We start from the raw sequence: 18,179 nt of genomic DNA, 5'->3' as shown, positions 1-18,179 counted from the left end.
GGTTTAATGGTGGCATTGGGTCAATGTTAGGGATTCAGTTGCGAAGAAGTGTTTTGTGTGGTAGGCTACAGAGAATGTTAATAGAATTTTTTTAGATTTCGAATGTGTGCTGACAATATGTGCCCACATACAGTACAAGCCCAAGTGTATGACATATTGGCTAATGCTCGGTGGCTGTTATGTTCAGAATCATTAATGGGCAGCGATGGGATGCTTTGGTGCTTTAGACTCTTCATTGAAAAGCCCCCTAACTGGGTTCCAATTACTCAGCACTTATGCTACTCACAGGCCTGGCCTGGCCTGACACTCAGCATACTTATTAGCTACCGATCTGGTAAGAACAACTCAACCAAAATGAAGAATTATTACGCTAAATGCCCCTTCCAGCCGCCTCTGGTCCTAAGTCAGGGTAAGAATTGGTAAGTGGCGTCAAGAAGGGCATCCGGTGTAAAAACTGTGCCAAAAACAACATCGGAGTGATTGACTCCCATGTGGTGACAAACTGACAAAGAAAAGCCGAAAGTCATCTCTTTCTTTATTATTATTTTTTTTCTTTATTATTTCTATTTATTGTTATAAGAAAGATTATAATAGTTTTGGATTTGTCATTCTAGGTAGTTTTTATTTAGTTTTGACTTTGTTGTTGTTTTATTCAGTTAGTTTTAATGAGTTTTCAGAGCAGGTTTGTTCATTTCTATTAGTAATTTTTTTAAGCTACATTTTAACTACTTTTATTATAAGTTTTTTTTCTAAATATATGGAATATTTGTCAAGTGCAAAATAAAAAAAAGCTCACTAAGTTAAGCAATAAAGTCTCTCAAACAACTGTTTGACCTTCGTTCTTTGTATACAAACGTACAGCAATACCAAAATAAATATATTTAAAATGATCCCCAAAAGCTCGTGTGATGTTTTTTTTTTTCATTTATTTGAGTAACATCAGGTTAAGAAGAAACAAAACATTTACAACAAAAGTTATATAACGGTGGTACACAAAAGGAGCAGGTAGAAAAAAAAGAAAGAAAACAAATGCAATTTTTGCTGTAATTATAGTTAGTTTATAAACGTAAGATGCAGTCTGTTAGTTTTCCTTTAGTTAGTTTCCGTTACTTAACTATAATAACTGGGTCTCCTCTTTTGCACAGTAAGGTATATGAGATATATATTTTTGTCCGTCATGTGTTTAGTATGTACATCCTGTCATTTCACCATATAACTATTACTTACTTTTCATAAGTTTTACATTTCCTTGTCTAATTATTATTTTTGCTCACCACCATTCCCAGTACCACAATACTTTGATGATTAAATTAAACAATAAATATATGTTGATTTCTTCTGTTTCTCCTCAAAGTGTTGAATTAATTGAGGAACTGATCCCTGCAGCAGCACTAATGGAGTCCTTGAACATTCGATAACTTGAAATGCCAGTTGGTGATAAATGTGTGTGCACGTCAACATAACAGTGCGTGCCCTCTGTGCCTTTTTTTTTCTTCCTGCGAGCGCTTCCTGTGGATAATATGCAATATCAGCTTGCCAAGATCACAGTGCAAGGACAGAATTATTAAACTTAGAGGCAGTAGATCACAAGCTTGCCTTTGAATAATAAAAAAAATATTGTGCATATAGCACCAAAATAAGTGGTGTATCATTATTTTTACTTACGTTATTAATTGTGTATTATTCTGTTTGCTTGTGGTGCCACAGATTCGTTCAGACCAGGATCAGGACATCTCTATCCGATACAGCATTACTGGGGTAGGAGCAGATCAGCCGCCGAATGAGGTATTCAACATCGACCCTGTGATTGGCAAGATGTTTGTCACCAAACCTTTGGATAGAGAACATCGATCATCCTACCATGTGAGTTTACATAAACACACAACACACAGCAGTTTTTATGTGCCAGTCATCAAAATGATCATTCTTTCCTTCTACCCAAGCTCAAATTTAATCATATCATTCTTCCTAGATCAGTGGTTCGTATAGCCTTGTTGGGGGTACTGATTCCCACCAGTTTCCTATGCACATTCACTTAACCCCTCTTTATTGAAAACTATGGGTTTTTTGTTGTTGTTGTTTTTTTAATTCTAGACATAAGTATAGGGTTTACTAGTGAACAAAATAAACAGGGAGATTAGCCTTTTCATTGAAACTGGCTCTCTTCCACTTGAATTCAGCAAGCGTTGTGTTCTTGTATTCCTCAACAGCAAGCATCTTAAAGAAGTGCTCCTTTAGATTACTAGTTGTGCTCAACTTGGCATTACAAATCATGCAGTTAGGACGCTGACTCCCATCACTCAACTGAACTCTATATTTATAGTGCACTTTAAAACAACCACTGCTGTTTTCTTAAGATGGAACCCAGGTACAATGAAAACAGCGGAGGCACAAGAATTGAACACCACGAAACACCATCAATGCCATTCGTTATACATGTGAATCCATATTGCACATATTTGTCCGATCATTTTTTTTTTTTGCTCGACATAGTATGAATGGATTACAACACTCAAGAAATCACACGATGTATCATCACAACAGTCACAAATCGACTACGTAGCGCCCCTAATTACCTGCAGCGCAGATAGGCAAAGCAAGGTCGCGCAATCACCTACAGCCAAATGAGGCATATCATCACAAATTATTTGAGTTGGGTTTGTGTCTTAACCTCAGCCAAACCCCAGAGACTGATTCAGTAAACCCCTGGGGTTGAATGAACCCAGGTTAAGAACCACTATCTGGAATGGTGTATTTCCCATCTGTCGATGTCCAAGTTGCTCTCCTCTTACCAGTCTCTTGTATGTAAATCGAATCAATTTATAGACTCGTAAACCAAGCAGCCCTGACCTATTTAATTAGAGATGAGCAGGATTATTCCCAAAAGAAGCTCCAATCAATGAGCTGATTTGCTGAGGCAGAGACTCACGAACAGCTGCTTAGTTCAACTCCCTATTGGTTGTTGAGAAAGTAGTTATGAAATACGATTGTGTGGTGAGACATAATAAAGAACTGTTTATTTCTCTTGTGGTGAGTGTTGATATCTTACAAGTTGCTGTAAGTGCTACTGGAAGCTACATGTGATTGATATGATCAGAAAAACTCAAACTCAATGATTTGAGTTTGTTTAGACTTCTTTAACTAAATTCCACTTCAAAAAACGTAACAAAGCAATTATCTTGTGTATTTATTTGAAAAGCAGTTTAACCTTTGCTATAATATACATTCTCAAGAAATTCCTTGGAAATCTTGCAGTTATCTCTGTCACAATGTCTCTAAATACAAGACACGGGCTGCTATGCTTTTTCTCCTCATGTACTTCATGATAATAACTATAATGTGAATCCAGAATTACATTTTTCCCTCTTTAAGCATAACTGTAATCTCCAACTCTCACTGCTATTGAATTAAGGGTGCGCCCGCGTGTGGGATGGCGGGAGGAGAGTGGGCAGAGATAAAGGACCTGGCTCTCAGCCGCCGAGATGGGATGGCAGTGCACGGATATTGGGTGCAGGACAGATCAGACAATGTAGTGAAGAAAGTAAAGTTAAATTAACCTCCAGGAGACCTGGAGATGCAATTTCAGTGGAGGTGGAGAATGGAAGCAAATGGTGACGAGGAGAGGATGGGCTCTAGTGGTGAGGATCTTCACCTCTCATAGTCGAAGAACCCTGCAAAGGATGCTGCTTATTCTATATCCTGCTGCAATAAGCCTGCAGGCGATTTCACTTATCTGACTCTCATGTCCTCGTAGTAGCCAAAAAGCGTATTCCCCATCAACCGAGCTCAGATGAAAGACTACCTCAATTCTCCATACATGACAGAGCAATTAAATGTGATTTCACCGATGCGTTCCTTCTCCCCCAAGCCTTCGCCAGCCTTGTAACTTTCATTCCACTACTTTTGCCTCCCTTTTGATAAATACACCTTGCATCCTATGAGGGAGAGCCCTCATATGTCGCACTGTTTGCTCAGTACTGATTTCTGGCATTTTTAAAGAATAGATAAGCCACTGTTTTAGTCGGCATTATAAAAGAAAAAAAACATCACATCATACGATATCAACTCAACACTGTTTCCAGCAGACGGGAATATCACTGAATAAGTCATGCCTGGGGATATAAACAATCTCTGGGAAGGTGAAGTAAGCGAGACCAGCTTCAGAAAGAACCAAAGGCACTTCAGTCCGTTAAGTAGACCTTCACCTATCATGTAGAGGAGGGGGGGAATCCTCCAATCCCCATGTTCCCCTGATTATTCAGTTATCTTCTCACATTGTTATCCTTGACATTCATATTTTTGACTCTACTTCATAGAAAGCAAAACTGTCCCAAATAAAAGTATACCATGTTTTGATTACTGGCAAAATCCCCTTCCACTGATCCGAGCGCAGCTGAGGGGAATTTGTGATGAGCCAACTGTGTTTGTTATTCCGAGATGCAAGCAGGCAAAGCGCTGTTAGCCTTAAACGTGATCCCGACTCAGACTTACAGTTGCCCTGTAAAACAGACACAGCTTCCAATAGAAGAAAGTGTCTTTTGTTATACTTTCTACTGAGATAACAACAACTGTTAGATATGAAGTCAGTAGAAAACACATTATCATATGACCTCACAGTGTCGTCAACTTTGTTTAGTTAAACTTTTAAGGGATGAATGTTTTTTTTTCCCCCTTATTTAACTCACAATAAATGTAATGCTATTACTATAGGCCTATATACAAAGTAGTTAACATAACATTAGCAATTAGTCTGTGAACGCTGACAAAAGCTACACACTTTTGTTTTTATTTTACCTTTCCTTAGGTGTTGGTCAAGCCAGTTACTGTATCTGTTTATTAGGGATGCACCGAAATGAAAAATGCTTGGCCGAAAACCGAAACATTGAGAAAAAAAAGTATGGCAATTTTTACTATCATTGCATTAATTATAATTAATTAAAATTATAATATTATTATATAATATTTATTTAGCACTGGCATTTTAACCAAGCACAATCTAAATTGAAATGTGCCCACACCGCAGGCTTGTTGGCTAATGGTACATTAAACACCAAACGAGGGTTGAGCATTTCCTGGCGGTGTGATTGCACTTTATAGTCAATGTCGTTCGCACAGGCGGTGACGGATGCGTGCGGCAAGAAAAGGTGAGGCGCACTTAAAATCGGCACATTCACATATTCACCAACGTTTAAATATAAATAAATAAATTTGTTCGCACCAGCTAATCGGCTTCGGGAACGGACTGCAAAGTCACACACAGCGTCCTGTACAGGTCTGCCGCCACCCGGAGATAGCGGTAAGTGTTTCCGTGTTTAAAACTGTTGATAGCAATAGTGCTAGCATTAGCTAAAGTATTTAGCATGGCCACCGGGATGTCGGTAAAAAAGTGGAAGCGTTTGAAGGGCTCTTATATAAAAAAAAAAAAAGAAAAAGGAAGGCGCTGCGGGAGAAAGAGTGACTCACCTGTCTTTTTTCGACCCACTTAAATGTACACCAAGCGACCCCCCTCTCCTCCGGTGTGCACAATGACCCCGGGAGATGCTCTGACCGACCGGTGCAAACTCACACGGTGAAAAGCCAGCGAGAAGAAGGCGGACACTCACTCCCGCGTTCGCTGTTTAATTCAAACAGATGCTTGCTTTTCGGACGAATATTTTCGGTGGCTGAATAGTCGGTGCATCACTACTGTTATGAATGTCGTGTGCAACGTGTTCTCTTATTTGCACAACCACAAACATTTGTATTTGATAGCTACTGTGCCAAGGCACTGTCTACAGTGACACATAAAAAATAAAAACTCAACCACAAACTCAGTCTCGGGTTCAACGGAAGTCCAGACTTAAATGATCCCACTGGGACATAATTGGCTGCAGGTGATCACTACATTGCTTGGCCTATCTGTACTGTAGGGTATTTGGTGTGCTTAGCAACCAACTTTTGTGATTACATTGTGTGATTCCTTTATTATTGTAATCCCTATGTGGAGCAAAAAATAGAAAGTGGTTGGACAAATATGTCCAATATGAATTCACATGTAAAACGGAATGTGTGGTGTTCCACAGTGTTTAACTCAATAGAGGTTTTAATTCAAGTAACGTTTGTTAACTTCACATCACAACCCTCTGCAACTGGCATAAGCATCTCCTGCATTGACAATTAAGGGTCTTAATTGAAACGTTGTCTTCTAGCTCCGAGCACATGCTGTGGACATGAACGGAAACAAAGTGGAGAACCCCATTGATCTGTATATCTTTGTTATCGACATGAATGACAACAGACCAGAATTCAAGAACCAAGTCTACAATGGCTCAGTGGATGAAGGCTCAAAACCAGGTACCAGTATGGCTTCAAACATTATGTGCCATGTGATTGGCTGGCTGCAGTGTATCCCGCCCCTCCCTCAAAGTCAGCTGGAATCGGGAACAGTTCACTTGTGACCCTTACGAGGACAAGCAGTATATAAAAAAAAATGGCTGGATAGACATTGTGATATGTTGCCAGGCTTTATTGCTCTCTTCCTCCCTCTCTCTCTCGGTTTTGCTGTGCAGCAGACAAGCCTATGTGGTGTGTGTGTGTGCCATTCAGCTAAACAATAATCATAAAACAGAGAGTTTTAGAAAAGAATTTGTGCTCCAGTGGTTTCGGTGGAAGGCCAATTACAGACTTGAATTAGTTTGCAAATTAAAGAGTCATTACAGGGACTTAATCCTGTCAGGCACGGCTTAGGATGCCCGTACAAAGGGCTTGTGTTAAACCCCTTAAGAGTGCGGCTTAATGTAATTACCTCGGCGATGTGTGACACATTCTTCATCTCCTTTCCATCTATCGTTTTATCTCCACAAGAAAAGTGTAGGGTGAAGGACTGATCATCCCTCCACTTCAAACCAAATTGAGCAGGGGCCTATCCTGTTTTTTCCCTTGTCCCTCACTCAATTCTTACTTCTTGCTGTGAGGCCTTGAGAGCACTCCCCCCAGCCCCATCATTTACAAATTGTTGCTTTGAAATGTAATGAAGTTTGAAATAGGAGATGTGGTTGCAATTATCCTCGGACAGGGGCCGTCACTACCGTGATATCACTATCACTGCCAATTAGAACTGACTGTGGGAGAAGCAGGCAGAGATGGAGATTGGGTGATGGGGAGTAATCCTCCACAGTTACAGTATGTCAGAGATGTAGTGGAAGGTAAACAAACTTCTTCTTTTTTCATTAAACGTGTTCGACTCATTTTAGGTCAAAGCCACCATAATTAGACAATATTTAAGCGGTGATTTAATGCCAGGCAGTGTAGTGTAGTGCTATTTAATATATCCTTATCATTTGTTTACTTTCATACCAATGTTTTCAAAGGTGTCCACTAAGAAATAATGCAGCAGTCAGAATTCCTTCTCATTTCTGGAGATAGGATGCAACGCATAATAATTTGTCAACATGTAGTCTAGCTATTTACCCAGATGCTGACACTGTAAACATGTCAAAATATCACCGCTTAAGATGATGAGCTTAATTACACTTCTCAAGCAAAGTACCCATTTATTGTAACTGCCAGACAAGCTCCCATAACTCAAATTCTCAACTCTAATCGTTTTGCAGTTCCTTGTGAGCATGGATAGTTTTGACAATGTCTCCTGTATGTGAAACATGAAAAAGGCAAAGAAACGTAAACTCCCATATTGGATGTCAGCTGACATAGGATCAGGAACGTGGCAGAAAATAAATGGAATTGAACCCAAATGTGATTGTATTCATTCATTCATGCTGGACGGTATCTCAGAGCTGACCTTTGGCGTAACAACATGAAATGGTTGCTAGTCAATCACAGAGCTCACATAGACAAACATCCGTTCACACTCACATTCACACATGTGCACAGACAGTTCTTCATTTATTTACATACGTGTTTGGATAAATGAAGCATCTAAATGTCCAGGTGTGAATGGGTGTGTCTAACAACACTATCGAAAACGGATGCAAGGATAGATGTTTATGACTATGTCCAGTATTATATCTACAGAACATCATTGGCAAATGTGTGTGTCTTCATCAGGAACCTACGTAATGCACCTGTCTGCCTTTGATGCTGATGACAACACAACGGCCAACGGAATGGTGCGCTATCGAATATTGTCCCAGACACCACACAGTCCCATCCCAAACATGTTCACCATCAATAGTGAGACTGGCGATATTGTGACCGTGGCGCCTGGTCTCGATCGAGAGGTAGGTATTCTACCCAAAGAACTGTTGACTCACAAGTTAAGTTAGTTGAGTGTTATTTGTTATTCTTTTTTATAGTGGCAATTCTGTCTTTTAAAAAATCATAGCTTATAGATTTAGTTGATGTAATTACAGCTTCCTTTGCAGCGCTCAATTCGTCACAATTTTTAACCCACGTGCTTCAAATGTTGAATAATCCTTGTTCCATATATTCAAAACAAGAAGCTTCCTGATTGCCTCACCCCTCATCAGTGATTGTTTTGCAAGGACTGTGTGTCTTTTGCAAGGACGTTATAATTAACAAGAGCACTCGGCAGTGTTCAGACCAAAGACAACCTAAAGTCAGGTCGACAAGTATTCAGAGTTTCAGACAGTTAAAGCCTTTTCTTTATATTCAACTATCAAAATGGGATTGAAATGTAGATTATTGAAATGATGCTGCTGCTGCTGCTGCTGCTGCTGCTGCTGCTGCTGCTGATGAATTACTGTACATCCATTAGCCTATTATTGTACATCCGCCGTACGTAGAATACAAACCACTTAGGTTTAGTGAATATTTTTTTAAATACATGTTTAACTTAATTTTTATTTTTTTTATTGTGTTATTTTGATATATACACAAGGGGCAAGTCTCGAAATGGCAGCATCGCACCACAGTTTGAGAGGCAAAATTTGCATTTTGTGCCTCATCAAAACACATTTCATTGCAAAACAGTGAAAACGTTTTGCTGGTCTGGGCGCATGCACGTTACTCACGTCGCCTAGCACAGGTAGTCGGAGGCCGAGGCAAGCTCGGTGCTACTTACACTGCACCAGTTATCTATGAGCTTCCACTGGCTACTGGTGCATCTAAACACGTGTAGTCTCTATTACGGTATGTCAGTAATCCTCACCTCCTTGGTGGCAATTAAGATACACTTCTGGGGGGCGGGGGGGATGGTTATATACATTAACTTTGACAACACCCCAAACGAACTGGCTATTAACTTATTTGCTCCCAAAAATGTATAAATACTTTCTATTTTAAATATTACCATGCTCCCCAAGATGTATTTACACTTTTTTTTAAATGTTTTTTTTATGCAAGGGCATACAGAAGGCTTTGATGCTGCCTCTGGACTGAAGAGAATGTTTGAAGCAATGGTAGTTGTTACAAAAACGGCCAGCTGGTGGCAGCAGAGTATAAGAGATCAGCCAGGTCCATGTTGCAAAAAGCTTTTTTCCCCTTATGGATGTTCACAGATTTATGAATAATGATGAAATGTAGCCATATTCTAATGCTAATTGATGCAAAATCCAGTAAAACAGCCGAGAGCGAAGGGTTTTGCTTCAGTGAAAATAGCGGGGAGTGAATGAGTTAAACTAGCCCTTGTCGACCTAGCCCTCTATGAGGTAATTCATTTTATGCTCGTAATAATCCAAACACTCACACAGAAATTTGATGATGGACTACAGTGGGTTTTATAGTATTGAAAATGTTGGTAATATTTACAATTGTGCAAAATAACTTTGAGTTGCTGAAAATCTATATATTCTTCTTGAAAAGCCTGTGATTCATGAATACCATATCTATTAGACTAAAAGCTTTAAAGTTGTGGGTCTACACTTAAAGCACTTTGGTTTCTTTTTAAATTAATTTAGTAGGTTTGGGGGAGGTGGGGGTGGTTAAAATCTGAAGTTTGCGAGTTTTTGGGTCAAGCCCAAAATGTACTGGTTCTACCCTGGCCCGTGCCACAGAACCTCACACCACACCAAAATGTTTTCTGCAAATTGATTTAAAAAAAATGTTTTTGTTTTGTTTTTAATTCTGCTGGTGACAAGTGCCCAAAATATGTCCAAAAGTCAATGTTCATTCTTTCAAGACACACACACACATACACATTTTTCTAATATAAATAGTGCTCTTCTCCGGTCACATTGCTTGTGCAGCCATAAAAGTTGTGACAAGATCCAAATGTGTTTATTTTGGTATTTTAGATGTGGCGGTGACTTAGCTGTGTGACAGATCCTCCTCCCTACCTGTCAGCACTGACAAACTTATTAACGACACATCATGCTGAAGACGGCCACTCACGTTTCTGTATCCCGTGCATGAGCGGTAAAGATAGAGTGGAAACAGTGGAGAAAGAATGCCCTTGACACCTGTCTGCCAGACAAAAAAAATCCACGTAATGACTACATCTCATCTTGATATGACACACCAGAGGATAAAAAAGGAGATGAATTGAAATACTGCATATGGGAGGCAGCTTTGGATAAAGTCAAAAATAAATTTGGAGTAAATTGTACATATTGAAGACACAAACGTAGCATGAGTCCTCTAGGATGGGAGCGGGACTGGTAAAAATGCCTCTGTTGAATGTCTGGGTTTTATTTATGCTCTGTTCATTTGCACTGATGAACCTGCGTTTATGTGGGATTAAAATGGATTCCTTGATACAGACACACACACATGTACACTCTATGCCACTATTCTTCCTGGTACTTGAAATGGCATCCACCCTGGTCGGGTGGATCTTTGACCATGATGATCCATTCCAAACGGTAGCATCTGCCAGAGCCAGCTGCACCAGATGTTATTTCACCGTACTAAATGCCGTTGACAGTGGCGTGCGGTGAGTTTCAAGACTGGTGGTGAGGCACTGACTCCTCTAGTATTGGATATGAAAATATGAACCCAAAATAGAAGATTAGCCGATATTATTATTTTTTTTTTTAAAGGCACAAAAAAAATTGATAATAATAATATAAGGTCAAATTTGTTTTTGTTGCTCTTTTTGTCATTTATGTATGTATTTATTTATTTTTTATTCATTCATTCATTCATTTTACTTCAAACACATTTGGTTTTACCTTACTGTTATGAAAGCCCTGATTAAAAATTATCCACATCTGGTATAGTAAATGCATGACTATTTCGAACAAACCAATCTTTTTCAAAATCGGTAAAGAGTTATGCTGAATTTATCTGAGCCAAACACACTTACCTCAACGCAAGTGAATGGCAGAGATCACTAGGGACTCCCGTTTCAGCATGGCAGCATGATCTGCACTTCCGCAACCAGCCATGGATTAATCAAGCGGTTATGTAAGTCTGAGTCAAGAGTACTGCGCTTCTTCTACGCATTGCATCAATGGAGCTCAACTCAACAATGCCACCCAGTGGCAGCGGCTATGTACTTTCTGGACTCCGCCTTACATTACACTTTTAGTTGCTTTTTTGGCCGATAAGAAAGACTAAATGTCACACACATTCATTAAATATATGACAGACTCTTAAAACAAATACAAATCATTAAAATAAACAACTCCCAATTCTGCTGAATTTAGTGCCTCTATTTCTGCCACTATATCGGCTAGTTGCCTAGAGAAGGCGCTTGATGAAAGAGAAACTTGCACTCTTCTTTTTAACTGGAGCCTATCCTTGAAGTTCACAGAAATGCCTGTAGAAATAGGCAGGAACATTCTGTCACCAATCAAAAAGTTTCTTTGTCATGTCAATTCAATTTTTTTTATGTGGTGGCCATCAATGATTTCTACTGTCATTCTTGTTTTAATTAACATTTTAATTATTTAAAAAAAACTCCTAAGTGTTTGGTTTGTTGCTTGGTCTCTGTGTACCGAAGCAGTTTTAATGGTTTCATTGCTTCGTAGGCAAATTAGGTTTGGTCCATGTGAATCGCCTAGAGCGATAAACCCGTACATTTAGTAGGACTCATACAGTCTCTTAAATACAGTTTTTTTATTCTTATAAGTTGTAGGCTCTTCGTCTTTTGTCTCTTTATTGGACTTTTGCCTCATTCATAGAAGCTCTCCAAACATGTTTGTCTTTTAAATGTTTTTTTTTTCTAGCTTGTGGGCTTTTTTCCTGTATTACATGACCAAGATAGAAGCATCGACAAATGCATGTTATTTTAAATGAAACTTCTTTCAGACTCAGTTGAGCAATAAAATAACATTTTTTCAGTGCCTATGTGAAATGGTTGGGGAACATTGCATAGAGCACAGAGTGAACATAATTCATGAACAAAAATCATTGAAAATCTGAAGAAAATCTTTTCTGAAGCATCAAGGAATATTTATAGTGAACTCCTACTATTCATGTGCCCCAATGGCATTGTGAAAATCCACAAGCAACTGAGAAAATATCTTCACTCATTGCTTTTAAATTGCACTTTGACCTTCTACTGCCTATTTCATTTCAGGTCTTTTTAAAAATCCCTAGTTTTCTCTGTTTACATTTTCATTTGAATGTGAAAGGTTGAAAAAGAAACAATATGCATGTCTTCATAGTTCAACTGCCTCTGCCATCTTGGTTTGAACATTACTACAAACCAGTAAAGTCCTTTAGTGTACTTTAATTCAATGATATGAGAATGAAAACCTCCAGATGTTGTTCATCTTCACTTAGGAGGGCCATTGTAATTTTTAACCTTGAAAAAAAACATAAAACAAACTTTAATAATTTGAAAGTCACAATAATCCACCTGATGAGCTTTGCTTTACAAATATGTGCATTGGAATAATTTAATACTGGTGACATTTTTTTAATACTTATGTATGAACCTATGATTTCTTTGCTATATGAATTACAAATGTGTTTTTCTTCCTCCGGTATTTTCCTTTGAGAGCAGGCGAGAATTCTCCTTACCTGCAAGGGGGGGAAAAAGTTCCTATCCACTAAACATAAACTTCACAGCATAGCACAGTGTTATACTGGTCCACTTATAGTCAGCACTTTGGCCCTTTGAAACCGTGAAACTTTCTGTGCTTCCTTTTCCCCTTTTCCGGGTTCCACGTTGGGGATGTTAGACTCTACAAAACAAAAACAAAAACAAAAAAAATCAAGAAAAGATAAAACACGGGCTTCTATTTTTGGTAATCCCCTTTCCCTGTGCTTGCACTGTATCCCCTACTGCTTCTTCCCTTCCACTACCGTGTTCTTTCCTTCTGAAAAGTATTTTTCTACTTTCCAAACTCCCACACTGAATCTCTTCTAAAGGTCTCCGTTGGTCTGCTGTGGACCTTTAAAAGTGTGTTGACAGTAATAGACCACAGTCCTCCAGAGATGGCTGGGCTTGCTGCAGTGTTGCTGCTATGCTGAGAGGTTCAGAGGAGCTCTACATAATAACTCCCTTGTCTAATTAGCGTGAGTGCTGTGTACATGCCGTACGCCGGCTGATGGGACAATCAAGCACACACCACCTCTAAACAAGACTCGCAAAGGAGAGATGTGTGTTTCTTTGTGCGCTTGTGAGTGGTGTGCTTGCGCACGTGAGGTAATGAGGGTGTGCGTGTAAAGTTCAGAATCTCGTCTAGCATCAAGAGGAGCACCGAAAGAAGCTGTCTAACCCTCCTGATGTGGCGTCATGGCCTAATTGGGATATTTACTCTGTAATTAGCAGGTTAGAGAGACACTGGAAATGTAATTTGGAATTTCAGTGACAAGCCACATTATCCTTACAGTCGGCTGTGGGGCTCCATCCTTCCCGCAGCCCATTAACTGCACCATGGGACAGTAGGAAATACAGAGGAGGGAGGGAGAGGGAGGGATAGAAGATGAAAGGTTGGCAAGGGAGGGGGCTGCACATGCAGACGCTCACAAATACGCTCAAATACAAAAGTACAGCAGCCACATTTTTCATCTTCCACTTAAGTGACATTGTGTCATTCAAGATGTGAAATAGCATTTATCATTCCTAATTCTATTGCTCCACAGATCGTCTATTAATCTTCGTCTGATTTATCGTCGTCTGATTTATCGTCTGATTTATCGTTGTCTGATTTATCGTTGTCTGCACATCTGTCCATCAGTGGCACTGAATTCGCCGATGATGATAATATTGCGAGATGACAGCTCTCAGATTGCATGAAGCCAAGCTTAAGAGGTTGCCGTGCAGTCAAAATGCAAAGCCTAGGAGTTTTGAATATGGGCAAAAATGACACAAAAAACATGATTCTGCCAACTTGTTTTTGTGCCTAAAACTGAACACTAAGTGCACTGTATTCCTTTGTTTTCACTTTCACAGAAAGTGTCCCAGTATACTATCATCGTTCAAGCCACAGACATGGAGGGCAACTTGAATTTTGGTCTCTCCAACACGGCCACCGCCATCATTACTGTCACCGATATAAACGACAACCCCCCCATGCTGACCTCCAGAACGGTGAGTGGCTGCAAATGCAGGACTAGAGAACAATCGATGGTTTGAGTGTCACAGCATTACGAACACAGGTGCAGACTGCCATTTAAAACGACACACGACTCAAAATTCCTTTTGCTGCATTGTATGAGGCAGAATGCATGAACATTGAAAGTGAAAATACCAATGGCATCTAATTCCCTGGAAAAAGTTTTAAGCCGATTAAGTATCAAAATGATGACACATGCTGACATTTTGGCCATATTTGCCCAGTCCACGTCATGGCTGTGACATATTGTGTGCGTAAACACGGCAACGTTCATTTTGGACGTTTCCTGGTCTATTGTGCCATTAAAATGCTGTATTATATAAACGTCGTAAGCGTTGTATATGCATTATGAATGTGGCAACGCTTTTGATGTCAGTATAATCCAAAATATTGTGATTTATTGATTTTCATGATTACGTGAACTCGTCCAAAATGTCCAATATGGCAGCGTACAAGGTTTTTACTCCACTCCATGAAGGTGTATGCAATGATTGTTTTAAAGTGCTTTATAAATAAAGTTGAGTTGAGGGTATGTCATTATTTTGATATTTATTAGGCTGAAATCTTTTTTCAATGAGTCAGATGTTATTGTTATTTGCATTTTTCATGGTTCTTATACATACTGCCGAATAGAATTAAGGAAAGGGAACTTTAAGTTGTGTCTTCCTTTAAGAACTGATTATGAATGTGACATAAACATTTCTGAAGAACACCTACAAGAAATGTATCACAAAGTGGTTGTGGTCTTTGCGTAGAATTGATTGTTTTGAGAATGAGGGTGGGGAGCACCGAGCAGATGGCCAGGAGAATGACAATGGCAAATGAGAAAACAAGAAAGACAGTTACTGTAGTGCAATAAGTGGAACAAGTGCTACTTCCTCATTTCCTGGAGGAAAGCGCACACACACAAGGAAATGGCTAATCCATATCATTGATTTTCATCACAATAAACCTGGAGCTAGAAAAATGGTTAATGATTGTTGTCATGATAGTGATATTTAGAATAATGATTACATTAGACATGGTCATTATTGCTGGAGAGGCAAAATGAAAAGTCTAAAGTAAAGTCCATGTTGTAATGTAATGTATCATATCATCTTTGGGTGGGAGGGTTATGGGGAGCAGGCTGGGTGTCAAGTCAGTTGTACCATCAATTAATAATGAACAAAAGCAGGAGGTTTAGGGTTATTAAAAAGTGCGCTACACTTTATCATGCTGTCTCTTGTGCAATAATCAATAGTTAGTGTTGCTTAATGGTAATGCCTGGTCAAGAGCTGGAAAGCGGAACCAACGGTACGTGTTGATTTTGATTGAATGTGTTGCGTCAACAACGTGAAGATGATGTGCTGTCGTGGAATCCTGCAGAAAAGTCAGCAGTGGGCCTCTCGGGCTTATAAGGCGCTGAGCTTGGCATTATCAAGGAGCTCTTTGAGGTGGTCACTGAGGAGTTAGCATTAGCATTTACCCCCGAGGCTGTTAAGAACCTCCAACTGTTAATGTGTTAGCATGTGTTGGACATAAAGGAAATGTTCAGCGAGAGAGCAACTGAAGTAAAAAAAAAAAAAAAAAAACATGTACAGTGAACATGTTAAGTTGGGATGTTTGATGGGTGGACCACCATGATGCGGACACCAAGATGGTCACAGAAAAGAAGTGATGAGTAAATGACGGATTATTCCATCTCCAGGGCTATTCTTTCAGGATTGGTGATAAAGCACACACATAGACTGTTGTAAATTAGAGGCCCAGGTCTGGACACGCTCCTCTCCCTGCATAAAATGTCTCCTGCGATGGCCGTGTATTGATGGTGGTGGCCAGTAAAAGATTAGTACTTTCTAACTTTTAGTTTAAGTGCATTTCAATCATTGCCAAACAGCAAAGTTATTGCTATCATGGTTATTGATGATAAAATTTAGTGGAGGTTATTGAGCGGAGCAATTTCTCCCGATCGAATCATAAATCACCCTTTTTGGACGGTGGGTTTGCATAAAAGTCATTTGGTTGAGAAGGCACACCATTATGCAAATATTTAGTGTCTGCTATAAACGCCACAGGTCTTGCAAAGCATCGTTTCCCAACCTTTAATAAGCCAATGCAGCCATTTTACATTGGAAAAATCTCACATACTACCGAACCAAAATGTCACAGTTTATTGTATGAATACCGAAAAAATGATGGTCTCGTATCAATTTACTCACAAATTTACTTGCTCGTCGGGAAATCTGGGTTTGTTGATATTCTCGCAGGAAGCCACGACTTTGATGTTTTTGAATAATAACAGGTGGGTACACAGGTTCATTCCAACTTCTACAGTCTAATGGCTGAGATTGTAATTGTTCAGATGGCATAAATAGATTAACAAAGCTAAATTGTATTTCCCGCAGCACCCCTATGACCTCTCACAACACACGAATGTGCCACAGCAAACAGGTTGGAAATAACTGTTATAGTGTCCCAGAAAGTTGGACTACAGTATTTTGTCTAATATTTATCTTGTAAATTTTCCATCCTGCTGATTGTAGAAGAAAAGGAAGTAGTTTTTTTGTAAAAATGTGAAGGCTATAGTTTTGATAAATCTTTGGTGCTGATGCAATTAGCATTTTTTATTTTTTTTTTTTAATCCACGACTACAAATTTGAGAATGAATGATAGTGTAAGTATTGTGACTTTGGTGATGGCAGTGTGGGTTCAGTTCCCACTCCGTAACAGTGTGATTGTGTGTGTAAATAGCTGTCTGCCTCTTCATGTGCCTTGCAGATGACTGGCAACTAATCCAAACTGTAGTTCACCTTTCGCCCAAAGTTTGTGATGGACTTCAGCTCCCCGTAGGGTTGCTAACCATCCCTTGAAATACGGAATCGTTCTGTGAGATAGAAATGTAAGTACGCGTCCCGTATTGAGTAGTCAACGGACGCACTTTGTCCCATAATACCGTGAGAATAAAAAAATAGTCCTTAAAATGTCAATGGAAATAATGAAAAACAGTGCCCTTTACGTGACACCTTACCATAACGTTCTATGGACCTCCTGCTCTTTGACCAATGAGCTGATGGCACATCAACTGACTGACCTCAAGCAACATGCTTCCATTGGTGCAGGACACATGCGGAATACTGAACAAGGCACAACAAATCTAGGGGAGCTCTAGAAAAATGTGTTGTCCACCAGGCAACGCCAGCGATAGCTATGGTATATAAAGAATGGTTCTCTCTGATCAAGGTTAATATGGGAATGTGCAATGAATATCTGTGTTCAATGGAAAACATAGTTGATTGACAAGTATGTTAAATAGAATATACATAAACTTAATCATTGATGAATAATAAACACACACACAGCCTTACATTTATTACAAGTTCAAACAGATATGTACATGCAGTTGATATGACACTAAGTATAAATAGCATATATACAGTAAAAAAATATATCTAATTTATGGGTGACTGCTGTAGAGGTATCCCATGTCTATTAATCTGTGAGCATGGTTTGAACTATAACTCAGCTGACTGTGCTCTGAAGCTGACTGACACTGAAAGACGATGATAAAATATAAACAGGAAAATAGGCTGGCTCCACATAATGTGGCATTGAGCTGTTCATAAATTACAAGAATTTTCTGCTTATTATTTATTGTTTTATATTAATTTATACAGTTTAAGTTAAGCAAAATAAAATTCTGTTTGAGAGATATTTATTTTGATAGAGGCCAGCTGGAATAGGTTCCAGCAACCCTGCGACCTTGTGAGGTAATAAGTGGTTCAGAAAATAGAT

At 39.2% G+C, this 18,179-nt stretch overlaps 1 protein-coding gene across 2 annotated transcripts in view; it reads left to right on the top strand.

The window, feature by feature from the left end:
- LOC144037061 (cadherin-4-like) overlaps positions 1-18,179 on the top strand; it is a 253,718-nt gene that overhangs the window by 208,156 nt on the left and 27,383 nt on the right. For both annotated transcript variants that reach the window (XM_077548199.1, XM_077548204.1), the window contains exons 6-9: positions 1,708-1,863; positions 6,189-6,333; positions 8,047-8,219; positions 14,246-14,383. In XM_077548199.1, the coding sequence (XP_077404325.1) occupies positions 1,708-1,863; positions 6,189-6,333; positions 8,047-8,219; positions 14,246-14,383 (612 nt within the window). The remainder of the gene's footprint in view (positions 1-1,707; positions 1,864-6,188; positions 6,334-8,046; positions 8,220-14,245; positions 14,384-18,179) is intronic.

The sequence above is a fragment of the Vanacampus margaritifer genome, chromosome 1, assembly GCF_051991255.1.
Source record: "Vanacampus margaritifer isolate UIUO_Vmar chromosome 1, RoL_Vmar_1.0, whole genome shotgun sequence".
In the NCBI taxonomy this organism is placed as follows: Eukaryota; Metazoa; Chordata; class Actinopteri; order Syngnathiformes; family Syngnathidae; genus Vanacampus; species Vanacampus margaritifer.
This window is presented reverse-complemented; position numbering and strand designations above follow the sequence as displayed.